Raw genomic sequence first — 17,786 nt, 5'->3', positions numbered from 1 at the left:
TCCCGAACTTGCGCCTTCTGTTTACTATTTGTTCCGACATATCAGTTGTGATCTATCTGAGCATCGCTTCACTTCTTATGAACATATCAGAAAATGGGTCGATTCGTGGATAGCCTCAAAAGTGACATTGTGTTTTCGGGATGTTTCGTAAATTACTTAAAAATTGAAAAACAGCAACGGCTATAGATGGACAATAATATGAATAAAATATTATACCGATTTTTGACAATAAAGCTTCAAATTAACAACATCTTAAAACTAATTTATAGGCCTAATATATTAGAATTTATGTTTTCCCTCTCTTTTAACGTCATACTCTTGCCATTTTAGGTTTCCCTTTTATTACGAAATAAAAATAATCCTGGTGATATGGTTGCTTTCGCCAGCAACGAAAGGATCCAGCATATTGTACAGGAAGTTTGTCCATCCGATGCTAAGCAGCAGAGAACAGGTAAATCTATTTTATTATTGTGTGTGAAAAGGTGATTCGCGTTTTTATTAGTTTAGATATATAAATAGGTATATCGCATTTAAGACAGGAAGACTGGTCTTTTCAAAAATAACCTAGATGAACTTTCATAAATCAAAAATAAATGCTTCATGTCAAAAGCCCTTTTATACGGTCTAATGTCTCTGAGAAGTTTGCAGCTCCGCCGAATAAAATCACCATCAAGCAATGATCTGAGTTTTCCAACATTATAGATTCTGTTTTTGAGACATTGCTAATTACCAGAAAAAGAGAAAACACGCTAGAATTATTACAAAGAAATATGCCAACTCAAATTTGTCAGATTACAGACCAATTAGTTTTTTAAGCTATTTCTTCAACTAGTCTAAACAGTCTCTAGTTTGACTGTCACGCCATTTACAATAACAACGGAGAGTATTAAATATAACAAATTGACTATTCCTACCACTCCACTGAATATGTCACAAATGGACAAGTTGGCCAACTTCAGGTTTTTCTTATATATATGAAACATAAAATATACAGTGATTAAAAATCATTTTGTACCCTTAGGCAAAGACTTCGGTGACAGACCAATTTGTACTAACTGATTAATTTAGATAATGATCCTTTCATTATTAAACAAAACGTCGAACTACCAGTTAAATAACATAGATGTAAAATTATCTGATTAACAACATTCTGTAAGAAGTCATGTCGCATTTACTAACACAATCAACCAATTTATCAAAATCAAACGTTAGCATCTTTAATTTAAAAAAATTCGTAATTGAAACTGACGAAATTTGATGCTGACTGAAATGAAGTGTCAACAAGTTGTCGAAAGTGGTTTTAAAAGCGTAAAGAGTACAGTAAAGGTAAAGTAGAGTAAGGTAAAGGACCAAACTATACAAAAACTCGAAAACGTTAGCTCAACCGACCTCTAAATTGCAAGCAGATTAATAAACTTCAGTAAGGCATTAAATATGAACTGTTGTTACACAAGTAAAAATATGATCAGTAATTTTACAACATGAGAACAGAACAAAATTCACATAAATCTATATGAATATGATTGAATGAAAAGTTGCCATCCGTCGTACCCACCAGACATTCCAACTATCACTTGTTTCCGTTAATAAATCATGGCCTGGTAGAGTTGCACGTTAATACTTTCGATGACTACGATTTTTTGAGAAGATTGGAGAAGGCATGCTAATGACAGACAATATATTTTACCACATAACATACCATTCCACAATAACAGTAATTTTAGTATATATATTTTCGCAATGCAGGATCAGTTTCTGAAAATGTTCAATTAAGATTATCCAGATATCATCTTATTTCGTTGTCAAAGCAAGCTGCAGGAATCACTAACGACTTGAATGTTCTAACATTGTCTTTTTCATTGCCTATAAATGCTTCTTGAATTCGCTATTCAATTCAAAATCGCCTACTTCAATTACTTTAGTTGTTTATACTAGAGCGTCAAATTAATAGTTTAGCCAGATTCGAGCAGCTCATGATAAATAATTCCTTTCCAATCCCATCAAACTTCTTATTTATGAAACTTTTCCGGCCTTAAACAACAATGACTCGATTTTGTTTCATTTCATCAGTCGTTTCATTTTAATTCACGTGAAGCCAAAAAGAAGTACCGAACCTCATTTGATATCCAGTCTTACGTAAATGGTTTAAAGGAGAAACGTACCGTAGCGATATCGTGAGATTCAATATGCCAATCTACCTCGTTCGTATAAAAAATACTACAATTTCAAAACATAACAATTAATTACTAAGTAAAAGAATAACACTATCTTTATACCAGGGTAGTCCGATAAATATTTAGCTTCACCACCTGATGGCGCCACTACCACAAAAGAATTATTTACTATTGTCTAGTACATTCTCGTAGACGGCTACTGAAGTGGAAGTGTGAAAAATTTAAAAAGAGCAATATCGGTAGATGGTTCGCTTCTTATTTTTGGAAAGGAAACTTCTCTTTCGATGGCGACCGTCAAAAATTGGTTTAACGAGTTCCAACATGGTCGCACGTCGGTTTTTGATGAGCCACGTACAGGTGCCCCGAAAACAACAACCACGGAGGATAACATGACAAAAATCCACCATCTCGTATTGCAGACCGCGGATTGAAAGTGTGTGAGACATCTGAGATAGTAGATATCTCAAAAGACCGCGTGAGTCATATCCTGTGTGAAATTTTGTCATAAGGCTGTTGGCGCAAAGGGTGTCACGTTTGATCGCTCTCGACAACAAGAGCAACCGTGAGACCGTCGACGAAACAGTGGACTTCACCCGGCGGACGTGCTCTGAAGAAAGCGAATACTATCCTATCGGGCGGAAAGGTGATGGCCACCGTTTTATGGTATTCACAAGGTGTGGTCTACATCGACTACTTGGAGAAAGGCAAAACGGTCACAGTGCTGTACTATGCCGAATTATTGGGCCAATTCGACGCCGAAAGCAGAAAGAAATTGCCCCATTGGTAAAGAAAAAAGTGCTCTTCCATCATGACAACGCATTCGTCACAATCAAATTGTGCTACGAACTGTTGCCTCATCTACCGTATTTTCCAGATTTGGCACCGTGCGACTTATTTTTCAGCAATTTGTATCGAATAAGGAAGTCATCGCCGCCACGGACCTCGAGAATACGTATTTTTCAGACAGGTTAAAGAAGTTGGATCATCAGTTTTTCAGGTATATCGAACTGAGTTGCCTGAGTTAAGAGACTGTGTTGAGAAATAAATCGTCACTTCTCCAAAATGTTCGTTTTTCTTTTATAGGCTAAGTAGTTATCGGACCACCCACGTATTTACAATGATCTTTGGCCTATACTTTTCTAATTCACTATAATATGACTTTATTGAGTAAGTATTACTAGAGACATGTAACTTTAATTTTCCTATTAGGAAAATCCGTAATTACTTTTCTCCAACCTTATTTTACTTACAGAACTAAAATCTAGTCGCTTTCATTTTAAACATTCGTAAATTGTTCAAAAAAAAAGTATTGATGATATAAATATACGCCAATAATATACTGTTTAGCTAATTACTTATTCACTCATTTCATATCAACAGCATTATCGATATAACTGAGACAATCAAAATAGGAATAAACTCATTGGACTTATATTAAATTTAGTCGAAAATCGAACATGATTCAGCCATTATTTTTGCATCTAAATTAATAATACAACAATTGAAGTGTGACTTGATAACCTTGAAGTTAAAATTTGGTTTACGTCAACCGTTTATGGATGGTTGGGCATTTTTTAAAAAATTTCATTGAATATTGAACAACAAACGTAGACCGCTATTTTAATTTTGCTGGAATAATTATTGATAGTGATTCAATTTTGCTATTCACTATTTTTCTTTTAAAACAAAACCTTTTAAAACATTTTGTTTTACATTGTTACATTACAAACATTTCGTCATTACATTTCAGGTTACATTCACCAATCATCCGGAGATTTAAATAAATTGTATTATTTTATAACTAAACACGTTTCCCTTCGGTTTACCATCATCTGATCTTGCTAATGGGCAGATATAGGCTTTAGAGTGAGATTTAGAATTTAAAAGAAGACCCTTAAGTGAGTTTTATTGCAGTAAAAATATAAAATTTAAAACCGCTATGGTGCATTGACCATACCATGACCGATTGTTCCTTATAACTTAAATTATTTAACAGTTGATTTTTAAACCACAGCAAAAACATCCTGGTTCATTTCTGCAGGGTAGTCGACCTTGGACTTGGAGGAAAACACTCTGCTCCAGGAATCAAAACCAGACCAAACCTATTATTCTAACTTTTAGCTGTTTCCATTAACTTTTGTCTTTACACTCTTTCTATTAGCGTCTATGAGTAGCCCAATGTTCCATTTTGGAATACACAAATGTAAATAATGCATTTTCCGTAGTTTATCATGCCCCTTTAAAAATTATATTCTTTTAAAAACAATGTCTGAATGTTCTGTCAACCCTCATTGTCTTTACACCATTTAAAAGCTAAGTTTCCTATCAGTGTATGAAGACGCTTCCCAGACTAACAGTTTTCTATGAAATAATTGTATCAAATTATATTTATATTGAAGAAACAGAATATGATCAGGAATATACATATGAAAAAAGTTGCAGATAATGGTTATACCTATTTTTCTCAATAAATGTCCCTTTGAAGTAAAAAAAATACCAGAATACATGCAACCACTTAATATTAAAGGCATAAATGTCCTAAAATGTCTGAACTGTAACTATTATTTAACATTTACTTGGTTATTTTATTTATGATTACTGTTTGTTGAATTAACTGGTTTTAAATTGAATTAATAAAATGTGTCTTTCGTTTGCAGGAAATTGATGACTACATATCTAAAGCCAAGGAACAGAGCTATCGCCAGGTACTAGACCTGGGACAAAAGGGAGTGACCGTCCTTATGCAAACGGCAATTAAGGTAAGTCATTACTACCTATCGTTCCGACTAACTATTACAACAAGCTTATATTACGCTTCAATCTCAGATGGTGACTAACCAAAATATAAGCTTGTCACTAATAGCAGCAATGCATGATCTGATTATTTGTCATTTAGTGAAAGTTATTTTTTTGGTTTGAGTTTATTTTGAAAATGTTTCTGGTTCTTTTTTAGCACTTTTTTATTTGGTTGTAGTTTTTCTTGTATAACCAACTTTCTCGTCAGCCCATTAGCACATATTTTCCTCATTATTACTAAAGTAGCATTCAGTCTTGCTTAGCCTTTTTTGCGATACACATATATTATATAGATAGCAATAGCAATTTTACTTCACTGAAATGTCTGTGGTTCTCATTTACATCTTCTTACATTGTTGGATATTAATCTTTCTAACCAGACAACGAGCAAATAAATAGTCCCTCTTCTAATCTTCCAATTATTATTAGGACGAAGTTTTTACATAACATGACTGACAAATCTTTCAGCATAATGTATCAGTAGGTATCAATAAGTAGCACCACTGAAAAATGTCTGTCCACTATGAATCTTATTTGATATGCATTTATAAAAACGAACAGTATCTGTTTTCCAAATAAACTCAACATATCATCGCTTACTCACTGTTAACATATTTTTCCAACTACCAGTCAATCAGTAGTCAGAAACTTGTCGCGGTCCTGTCCAACGCACAAATGGGTGTTCAGGACCGCCCCGAAGACTCCCAACAACAGCCCACTCAGGCCTTTCGAGTCGACTATCAGTCGCCTGACTCACAGGACGGGCGTTCACCTGTCAATTATTTGCTTCCTCCTGATCCCGAACTTTTCGATGAGAAAATGATCAGCGATGATGAGGCTTCAGTGGATCTCAAGGTTAAGGCCGGAGCGGCCAAGGGCAAGTCGGTGAAAAAAAACACCAAGAGCTCTACGAAAGGGACCAAGAGGGTTACTAGGAAAACCGTCAAGACTGATGATGAAGACGCGAGTGATTTCTAGATATTTTAAATTGAATCTGTTATAAAATGTAATACGTCCTATTTGTATCCTATTGTATTACTATTATTGTTAGATTATAGACTGAAGTAACATTTTTTTATATTTCTTTTTGATATTCACAAATTGATAGAAATGTGTGTGCCTTATCGTTGATTTTACTTTTTTATTAAATATATAAGATGATGAACACAATTTAATGGTTTTATTTTTTATGTGTTTTTTTGGTTATTCACCTTTTGCATGGCTTTCGGTGTTAGTGCTTTAGATATTATCAAGTAAGTACTAATGTTTCCACCTAATCATAATTCATATGCTAAATGGAAATTTCATTGCTTATTAATTAAGATATTTTTTAAAAAAATGCAGTCAATTAAAAACTTTTTCTTTTGCAAAGCTGTAGTAGAATTAGTAAAGCCTTAACTTTCAAATGTTACTAATTAACAATACTTTCGAAAGGTCTGAATCTAGTAAACAGATTATAACTAGTTGTAACATAATTTTTCCTATTTCTACTAAATCTGGTGTAGTACTTTTTAACATGATATAAGGACGTGATTGTAATTGTATTATACACTGAACTCTTTTATTATCAATACACAATAGCACAACTTATGTTTCCAAATTCATCAATTCAATATCTTTCACTGGCAATGGATATCTGCATTTTAAATTTACCACAATACATAAATGTTTTATTTTAAGGAATCTGGATAACTTTAATATTTGATTTCCTGATGCCACGTCAGAATATTATTTGAACTTAACTTACAGACACAAAGTCTTGATACTACTATTCCCAATTCATGGTCGATTGTGAATCATTTAATTTGATGAACAATTTTCTTGACCTCTTTTAAGTTTATAGTTAACGGAGCTCTATAGATTGTACATTTAAGTTTTTACTGACTACTCTTTTGTGGACGGCACTAGACTAATGACGTCAATGAATGATACTTCCATGGACAGCGGTGAACGTTCTTTATTTTAAAAAATGTTTTAATGTATTTTATTCAAAATGACTTTGTTTTATGTTCTACGTTGAGAAATTCGCCTTTATAGCCTTTTATAGGCGATATTTGAGTTTATTTGAAACTCAAATTCTTTGTTTTGTAGAATATTCATAGTCTTGAGACAATTCGGCAGAAATTGTCTGTTTAGTCATTCTCCTTAATGCCTCCATCTTAGCGGATTTTTTATCTGGCCTTCGTTTGTATTACTTGACACTGGCATCAATATCTCTTATATTTATTAGTGCGCCTTATAAATCAATAGAGTCTGCGTCCAACATTATTGGTGTATAATTTAAATGAAAATCGTTCGAAACTATCATATGTTATACCAGCATCATAACGATAACTTTTTATTCTTCAAAAGTTATTCGATTAGGACCTATATGATTGTGGTAAGGAAAAATATTAAACACAAAACAAAATATAATATTTTTACATTCTTCACTGATTTATATTAATACAGTTAAATAAAGATTTTATTAAAAAGACCACGACCTGTATGAATATACAAATATTTAAATTCAAAAACATGAATATTTTACTATAGTGCTATATAAATAGAATGATATAATTTTCTTTGTTATTGTACACAGGGCGGAGGAGGTATAGTAAATCAGCTGAAAAAATCGTATAGTCTAAGTGACCTGAGCGACCCCAACAATGGAAGCGACGAAACCGATGACGTAATCGTTACGGATCCAAGATTGGTCAGAAGGTAAGTTTTATAATATATACATAAGACATGACTCAGTAAGTATCTGATCGAGCTAAGAAAAACATTTTAAAATTTTACTTTATTTTTATTTCAACGATGCTCTTTTTGTAAGATGATTTATGGTCATGCTCTTAATATTACTCTGAAGTTGGAGCATCTTTTTAAGGAATTATTATTTATTTCTACACTCTGTCGATACAACAATGAGGTATAATATTCGTTATTAATGATTTTACTATTCCATAGACAATCATACTCGTATAGAATAGTAAATATACTATTGATCAGACGATTTTGGACGAATAAACCATTCCGTTTTCAGAACCAGATCATTAATAATTAATATTCCTTGAGCGGAGTCTTCTTAATGCTGGTCAGACCATTGTTTGACTTCAACATTATTGTTCCCATCCAAAAACAATGTTTAATCAGTAGACAAAATTATTTTTTATCCCTTGCTTTAAATATAACAATTAATTCACTAAAAGCATCGTAGTATAACAATGTAAGAGTTGGAATGACGTGAAATTTCTACATGCATTTTTAAGGATTAATACCATCCAAAAATCATATGGGTCTGCCAATTGTGGAGACGTCTACGTTTTAAGCCAGATACTTACTGAGTGTAACAATAATAACCTATAACAATTAACAATTGTTCGATAAATTGTAAATAGTGTATAACAGGCAATTGAAAAATAATTAAAATACATTGGGCTCGTTAAGCACGATATTTGACACAGGGACCAATTATTAAAACATATATGCTTGTAAATTCACAAATATGCAGCGCTCCCAATACCTCAAATGTCTCTGAATGGTTTATCAGTAACAATCAAACCTATAATGAGATTGATATCCCCTTTGTAAAAAACTATTTAAAGTAATATTATTAAAGTATTTGAAATTAAAGGCTAGAAGAAAAGTTATTTCAATTTTTTTTTCCTATTTTCAAAGCGAATTTATTCAAATAATCTTATAACATTAATTAATGGTATACAGGGGATGGACAATATAAAATGCACCCCTGACATATTCACATTATATTTGCCACTATTTACATCTAAAACAGCTGAAATTATTCACAAAATAGACTCGTAGTATCTGAATAGTTTCCAACGGAATGTTATCCCATTCCTCGCCAATTTCTTCAGTAATGTTGAAATTGGAAAACTACTTCTCACTTTTTTCTCTAAAACTCCCCATAACGGTTCAATTATGTGTCGATTCTGCTAGCCAGGCAAGATGTTTAGTGATATTCTGATGCTTCTCGAACTAAGTCTGAATCTTTTTTGACTGCGTGTATAGGTATATTATCATCTTGGATTAGAACCATGTTTAGCAGCGATATACTAAGCATAGTAATAACTTGATTATGAGCATTGAGCATTCATTCACAGTAATCCGATCAGTTATGTGGATGAGAGGACCAGCGAAATACCATGATATTGCCGCCTAAATCATAATGGAGTATCCCCTTATGTTTGACTGTAGGAAACAGCTCGTAGACTTCTTTTAGAGTTCTCTATACATTCTCTCCCGGTCGTTTCTAGGTACAATGTAAACGACGAATCATCCAATTATACTACATTCTTCCAATCAACAAATGTCCAAGTTTTATTATCGTTATACCATCGGGCATTGGCTTTCGCTATAAAGGATTTCACAATTACAGTCCTTCTTTTGTCCGATTTGTCCTCTTTCGAAGTCTGAGGGATCACGCATTTCACCGATCTTTTCTTTTATTCGTTGCAGAACAAAGCGATAAATACATTGCAGTATATCCAACAAGACTTGGCATGCAAACTTAGCTATACATACACGTCTTATTTACAAGATAGCAGTGTTACCAAAATGAAACAAGACGCACCAAAATATTGTATGGTGTGTATTTACTACTTATTACTTTGTCCATTCTCTGTGTGTTCAACGTATATGTGTCGTTTTGACACGTGATCTTTTGCCACTTTTCCGCTAAAATCATAATTCCCTCCCTACAGAAATTCTTACAGAATTACTCTTACAGATAAATTCAAACAGAACCCAAGTATCGAGGTTGCTTTGTAGCTCACTCTTATATAAGTAGTTCAAAACTATATTATGGTCAATGTTTAGTTCCGTAAACATGTTGAAAATTCTGTCATTTGTCACAACTTATTTTAAATATGTAGCCCTTTAATCTAATTAAAGATTGATTTCTAATTGAAATCAACACCTACCGGACACTATCTTTCCTACGGGTATAAAATTCCTTAAGAACGTTATCAAATTTGATAGTATGATCATTTGTTAATTATTGTGGGGACGTGCTTAAGAAGTACCGCTATCCTCTTTATGAAGTTTTTACTTTACGCGTTTTAATAAAACAGATGCACCTAAACGCGAAATTACTTCTCTGTTATCGCCTGAGCTTCTATACAATTGGCAGATCTCAATGTTATCACATGCATTTTTTATGCAGAAGGAAAAAAGATCGTAGCCCTCACCGATCGAGTTCGGCGTCATCAGCTTCAGTATATTTCTCAGAAGTGGACGTAACAAACATAGGAGTTATTAGTGGAGATAGGGTATCAGAGGTGCGCAGCGCCGAAGACATCAGCTCGGGCTATTCGAGCGGCGAAGGTTTGTACGGAGCTCACCATCCGCTGAAACTCCAAAGCAGGGAGAGTACGTCCAGCCAGCGAACCAGCTCGTTGACCAGATCCCGATCGAGTAGAGTCACCAGATCAACCGTACCAAAAAAATCAAGCACTGCTAGCGACGTAAGTATCTTCACGATTTAATATTTCCAACTCGTTAATAACACAAGTATACACGGTTTTGGACCTGAGCAACCAAAAGCTTTTTATAAGTTAAATTGTAGCGCTGAACACAAATCAGCAACACGTTTTTTAAAATTGGTTTTAGTTTTCGAAATATTCAGTAAATTCATGATAACACTATATTTGACCATTAACGGTCATTTATTGAATGAAGGTATAAATCAGAAAGGAACAGAGGTTGAACTAAGTTTTTTTATCCTATTTGGTATCTGTTTCATGCATTAAGGTTCAACAGTAATCGCTCTTTTTTTCTTGTAGCTCGTATCGCCATAGAATGTCGGTCATATCACCGATTACCTTTCGGCTTTAGACTGGCCTTTCAAATCAAAATTTGGCTTCCCCAATGGTAGTAAAACCCTGCAATAGCGCCTCCACTCAGCGCTCCTCAGAGCCATTAGCAAGGCGGAGCACCTTGGTACAGTTCGTGCTCGCCTTAGCTTACTTTTCCCCCTTTACCACAATTAATTAATTTCTAGATAAGCTAGACCCTGTGTTCATCAGAACCCTCGTGTCTATCTTGATCTGTTGTTCGCCAACTGTCTTCCCCGTGAAGATTTGAGTGTTGCCACCCAAATCTTCCTTTCCCTCTGTCTCTGTCCTTTCGAGTTAGCTCGATAGGACTCTAACAAAAAAAAAGGAGAACGCCCCTAAGGACGTCTCCGATTTTGCTTAAACCACCTCGACAATTCACAAGGTGTTCCCGCTTCATCCGCTACTTGCTTTGATCGCCACTCAGTTTTTTTCTGATATTGGTTGTCCTGATGTTGCCACCCTCGTGCCTGTCCTAAAATAACATGTCTTTTACCTCGAACGACCTGAGCTCGTGTTTCCAATTTACTGGGGCCTGAAGTTTGCCTCCTTGTATACGATCGCATGTAGCAGATGCTCTTATCCCACCCACTCAACTCCTTTAGGCCATTTCGCCCTGTTATTACCACTATTGATTAATTACTACTGATATTTCATTTCCATTATTTCATTTCCACAAACTCCATTTAACTAAATGACTGTTCCACTTAATTTGCAATGTCGGGGGTTTTGGTCAGGTCCTTCCTGGTCTGCGGTACAGGGATTTAGGCCTGGTACCCGTTCTGTCGGGTTATTCCGCCCCGTTATTGGTTGGTCGCCAGAGTCTCGTTAACAGAGTTAGTGCGTGACATAGATCGGCGCAGGTGAGGTTCATTTTTGACTCCCCCTTTGCAGGAAAAGCCCTTGCACCCCAAATATGAATATACAAAATATATTTTGCAAAACATTCCAGCCCCAATATTGTGGTGGTTTCATGCTGCTGCTGCATCAGACGTTAAACGTTTTGTAAATTTTACCTTAGCCATTAATTTTCGAATATCATGTCCGACAAATATTCCTTCTTTCCTTTTTGCTTATAACACTTGGAAACAGCTTGGTTAAGTACTGAACAAACTTGGCAAAGTTCTTAATAAGATCAAGTTTAATGTGAGAAGGTGTCAATAAAACGTCCTGAGAGTTTACAATTGGTACAGAGGACATGTTTTATTGTGTAATGTGTGACTCGGTCACATATTTCTTACACAATAATGATCAACTGCACGACTGACCCACAGACACAAGAAACAGCAAAATTTTGTGAATCCAGATTGCGTCCTATCCATTAGACCAACAATCTGCAATGAATATTTAAATCAATCAATATTTCTAAATTAACTTCAATTGATTTATTTCCCCATTTTCCATCTATGCTCATTGTATTTAATCTTGGCCAAAACTGTGCGCATTGTATCATAGCATTCCTTAGTTTGTACTGTATGAGCAATCGGAATGAATTATTTTTTATTTCCAATATGGAGTAGAGCTGTCATCAAACTATACTTAGAAGCATCTATGAACAAACGCCATTCAATTCGATCATTTGGTATAGTCATCACATTGATCTTTGATATCATTGCAGAAACACATTTCATTTGCTTTTTGAGGAATGATAAAATCGCATGATTTCTATTTCTGTATATACTATATGATTTGTGTTTTAGGGTCAAGATGCTTTCATTCCTTCAACAGTGATGCAAGCAACTCTGCTCGATAGATTCAAATCGCAAATAAAATCACTTAATCTACTTTGTGAAATTAAATGCTTTTATTCCATAACAAAATAGCATTCGTTGCTTGCCGGTGATGAAGACGAAGTTCTTAAGAAATTTGTACTTGTACCTAGACAAATTGGCAATGGGTAGATAATTCCGCAAGTGGAACTGGCTTGGACACCGATGATTCGTCAGAATATTTATACTATGTTATTTTTTGGAATTTATACCGACAATATTTATCGAACAAAAGCAGCAATCATTTACAGGATTTTTCTGTTCTCTCTATAATGTTGGCATAGAAAATTAAAAGTATGCATTTTCACAAAGTGACCATTTGTACAGTTTTGTTTTTCACGCATAACAAAACAATTTTGGTATCCATGGTTTGTCAGTATTTAACTACAGTAAAACCAAAATACTGCAAGCACGCATCTTTGAGTGTATTTGTTATGATTTTTCGACGTTCACCAAGCTTATAATATCCACAAACGTAACAAAGATACTCTGAATTAACTTTCCAGCGTTGTCTCTGCATTTTCCCACGTTCCAGACCACAATCACAGCATAAAAACGCAAGTTCCAAAATTATAAAAGTTCCAAATGATGTTTAATACAGCGTTGTCAGTTGACAGCCGTTATAAAAGCACAGTGCTGCCACCATGCGCGAACTCGTAAACTAGAACCAATCTTGACGCACGAATTGAAAATCTGACGCCCTCAAATAACGTTATATATAAATATCGTTCTCATCTGCTCTGATCCAAAAGTTGACCCGAATTTGTAAACTTGTGTAACGATTGTTTAAGTTTTGCACCGTCACTTTTGTATTCTATGTCTGCAGGACAGTGATGGCAGCGAAGTATTCGACAGCAATATAGTATTTGCAAAAGATGATAAGCAACGAAAAACCGATTCGTCCTCCAGTGAGACTGAGTTTTATGATATTCCAGAAAATAACGTTGATTTGCATGGTAAAGGTTTTCGTGGTGACTATATTACCCGTAGAATAATTCCGACTAGGAATGACGTAGATCTGCCAGTTGTTAGTGAAACGTATGCCCATATATCCGGCAATAATCTCAGTAATATAATAGCATGCAACCAGTCGTACGCGCCTCTAAATTTAAACCTAACCAAACTTTCCGCGGCTCTGTCTTCACTTCTGTTTTCTTCCGCTTCAAACAGTAACCAGACTATTATCACGGAACTGGATAACACCGAATCCGTTACCAGTCTTGACAAAAACAAACTCACCAATTCAACAACACCAACAAACGACATGAGTGAAAAACTTCTGGTAATCGCTTCAGAAAGTAGCAATATAGATATTGAAGATTCATCTGCGAATAAAATAGAAACAAACCCGATGTTCGATGAGACCAAGGATGATACGGACAAGAAATCAACTACTTCCAAACCTTTAATGGAGAAACCACCTATGACTGAATCGAAAACAGACAATTCCCGAGGAGGCAAATACAACAAGAAACAGGCACCTTTACCTCCTTCTGCTTCACACACCCCTAGTGCAATCAAAGCTAAGCTAGTGCTCCAGCCAGGTTTGGTGCGCAGCATTAGTAACAGTTCTGACAGCATTAACAAAGAAATCTTTTTAAACTATTCGCCCAAAGTCAAGCGACGAAGCCGACACCGAAGTCCATCCTCTTCAAGAAGTTCCAAGAGTTCAGACTCAAGCTCCACCAATAAATTGGAAACTGCACTAAACAAGATGCTGCGTTTTCCGAAGAGAATGACCCAACTGAATGTTCCAGAGAAGATGCGCGAGAAACGCAACTCTTGGAATGAATTTTTCCACGGTAAAAAACTGGCCGACTCGAGGACACAGTCGAGAAGCGCAAGCAACTTGAATCTAACAGAAGACGATGCCAAAATGATGTCGAGGATTGGCAGTCAAGTGTCGATCAAAAGCTTGACGGATTCACCACTGGCTCATAGAAGGTTAAAGATCATTAGGAGATATGTTGACAATGACATTGATTAGATGTGGCTTCCGTTAAAACGGTATTAATGAACAGCTGGGTGATTTTTATTTCTTTCAATATGTTGATGTGGCTATTGTCATTTTATTTTTTGCCGAAACTAACATGATATTTGAGGATTTTTGTGACAGTTGACTCTGCCTTTTTTGACAAGTAGTGCTACTTTTATGAAGTGTGATTTCTAGATGTCACCATGCAAATGAAATTATCGTTTTTTTACCCTGATTGATCATCATGAATATAAATATGGTTTTAAAAGAAACACACTTCATCTTGCACAACTTTTGCGTGTATTTTCAATTAACCCCAGATGTTCCGTATCATTACTAATTAATTGAATCATAGTTCCAACACATATTATCAATGAAGCCTATACAAATTGTTCAACATTTGAGGAACACCAAATCATTGAATTAACAGAAACGTAATTTCAGTTTTCAAGTCAGACTAGCTAGGGCTAAGTTCTATACTATGCAACATGACCTGAGGGCAGTACTAATTTCCTATCAGTCTTAAAATTCTATTTATTGACCGTTGCATCAAGATTAATCGTCTGGTTCCTGGAAAGCCTCGACTATTAAATAGCATGATCTTTATTTTGACGCAATGTAGCTTTCGATGTGATTTGATCTAGTTTTTAATGCTTATGCTTGAAATATATTTGTAAATGCAAATATTAAAAATAAACAAACATAACATCAGCAATATTTTTTAAAACAGTTAGATGATTCATGAAAATTAACATGAAAATTGCAGTAGAAAAATAGACCAGAAAAGCGGACTCTAGAATAAACATCACCATCACTTCCGTATGTCTTTAAACAAAATGAAATATATTAAAAATATTAATTTATTATAAATATAATTAAAACTGCGAATATAAAAATGAAATAATCATAGTATAATACTTGCAATATTTTTTCAAAAAATCACTGAACGAAGTAATATTGTATAATCACAATCCAACAATTCCGATTATTGTTAACATTATTAGCAATTAAACTATTAATTAACTATTAAAAGGAAAAAGATAAAAGCTATCAGTAGAAAATACTTTAGAAAGAATATGCCAAGAATATGTTAAAACAATTCAAAATTAAAATGTGATAACAATTATTCTTCAGGTTTCTTTTAATTAGAATAAAGTATTGATATGCCCATTGAAATCAACATTGAAAATGTCCATTATGAAAACATTAAAAGAAAGGAAGCAATCATAAAACTGTCCAAACATTGACCATGAAAACTGAAAATACTTAGCTTAATATTGTTATATAAAAATTTATTATATATACTTGATAATAGGTGTTCACTCACTTTACATTATCTTAAACAGTATCAACATTCTTCTAAGATTACTTTTTTCCATTATTTTAGGACCAATGCAGCAGTGCTACGCTACCACGTGTTAAAAAGTCGAGCAAGAAGACCTTATGAGACGCAGGTGTGACAAAGGACGAATAAAAAAACTCCAAACCTGAAGCTTTCGTTGTCTTTATCATTATTATAGTATATTGTTCGTTGTTATTCCTTTATAAACATAGAGACTACAGGTGCAGGTTCGACAAAAAAAATTTAAATACAATAGCCTACATGCCAGTTGAATTTTAAAGCCCCCTTCCAGTAAACGACTGTACCAGGTTTATGCAGCTGCTGTTTATTTGAATTCTCACCGGGTCTGTCTTGTTGTTTGAAAGCATTATTTAAAAACTCGCGCAATTTTTATCATTAGCCAGTATTGTTTGCCAAATAGTGTTTTCATGGTTGCATATATTTTATATAGATCCTTTAAACGGATTCGAATATTATTATTATTTCGTTTGTTAAATGATATTCGACTAATGTGTGTTTTATTAAATTAATACTTTATTTTATAGGTTGTGTATTAGGTTAATTATCCATTGATATTGCACAAAGTCTAACGAAATAAAGACCTTTAAAAATTGTACGGCTCGTGCTGTTTTTGTAAGGTGTATTTTTTTTAATCGATCTCCGAACTTTATGACGCTTTTTTACTCGATCTGTCGCTGCTGATTTTCGGGCGCGTTATTATTAATTATTGCCAAATCATTCAGTCTGTTGAATGCTATAATATATGTGATTCCTAATTTGTAATTTTATTTCTTTATTCCTAAACACTGCCGAATTTGATATTTTAGGTTTAATTGGAAATAATTAAGATTTGTTTGTTTTTAGTTGTCTATACATTGGGAGTTTTCAAGTATAAGAACGGAGTACAAATATATAAAATTAAAACGTAGATATATACTATTATAATTTGAAAATTCAAAGTTAATTTTTAAAGTCGCGGTTAATAATTTTTAGTTTTATTGAGAGGTAGCATTGAAGACAAGGTTCAGTTCATAGTCCACTAATTATTTTATCTACTTGAATGATTTTGAGTTAGCTTTTTTTTCCTGTGGTGAAGACATATTACTTTTTTTTTCAGTTAAAAGGGAAAAGTCATCATATATTTATAGAAACTTATGGCGACAATGTTATAAATCTTTTTAAAAAAAGTTTTAAAAAATAATAGAGATTTCATATATTAGATTTTCAAGAGAAGGTTGTACAATTTTTATAATTTCAAAGCTCCATGTATTTTATTATGTATGAAGTGTAATATCGTTCATGTGTCCATTGCGACTCTTCACGGTGGCTCAGATACGAATTGCATGAAAATGAACTGCCATATATATTTAGCTGAATTTGCGCGATGGCCTAGGTTATTTATTTGATATAGATCTGCGACATCAGAAAACCCCACAGGGAAAAATATAGCAGTGTCAAATCGTAGAATATCCATCGCGATGACAATGGTCTAATAAGTACTTAGTCTCACCGCTCGATGGCGTCACTATCGCAAAAGAAATTTACTATCGTGTACATATCGTGAACAGACTCTCGTAGGCGACTGCTATCGAGATTTGAGCTGAATCGAACTTGTAGTTTTGTTTTGATCGCGTTTCAAAGCGGTTGTGTCCGTGGATTTTAGAAAAATGGAAAATTAGCAATATCAATCGGTGATTCGATTATTGTTGTTGGAAGGGAAGTCAAAGAGCGCTTGGATGCTGTGTACGGTGACTCTTCTCCTTCGATGGCTGACGTCAAAAATTAGTTTAACCAGTTTCAACATGGTCGCAGATCGGTTATGAGTCACGCCCCGAAAACGGCTGCCACGGATAATAACATAACAAAAATCCACGACTTCGTATTGGCAGACGGCGA

The 17,786-nt window shown here is 34.3% G+C and overlaps 1 protein-coding gene across 6 annotated transcripts in view; it reads left to right on the top strand.

Moving 5' to 3' along the window:
- The window catches only part of ReepA (Receptor expression enhancing protein A), a 48,971-nt gene extending 32,305 nt beyond the window's left edge, over positions 1–16,666 (top strand). For 2 of the 6 annotated variants that reach the window (XM_076401450.1, XM_076401453.1), the window contains 6 exons: positions 331–451; positions 4,832–4,933; positions 7,552–7,673; positions 10,135–10,435; positions 13,400–14,580; positions 15,936–16,666. In XM_076401450.1, the coding sequence (XP_076257565.1) occupies positions 331–451; positions 4,832–4,933; positions 7,552–7,673; positions 10,135–10,435; positions 13,400–14,560 (1,807 nt within the window). In that variant the 3' untranslated portion in view covers positions 14,561–14,580; positions 15,936–16,666. Of the gene's footprint in view, positions 1–330; positions 452–4,831; positions 4,934–7,551; positions 7,674–10,134; positions 10,436–13,399; positions 14,599–15,935 lie in introns of all 6 variants that reach the window. The other 4 variants (XM_076401448.1, XM_076401449.1, XM_076401451.1 and 1 more) reach the window with 2 other exon arrangements.
- The last annotated feature ends 1,120 nt before the right edge of the window (positions 16,667–17,786 follow it).

Source organism: Rhynchophorus ferrugineus, unplaced genomic scaffold (assembly GCF_030347505.1).
Source record: "Rhynchophorus ferrugineus isolate W39M unplaced genomic scaffold, kcgeb_rfMv2 rfM4, whole genome shotgun sequence".
NCBI classification, from domain to species: domain Eukaryota; kingdom Metazoa; phylum Arthropoda; class Insecta; order Coleoptera; family Curculionidae; genus Rhynchophorus; species Rhynchophorus ferrugineus.
This window is presented reverse-complemented; position numbering and strand designations above follow the sequence as displayed.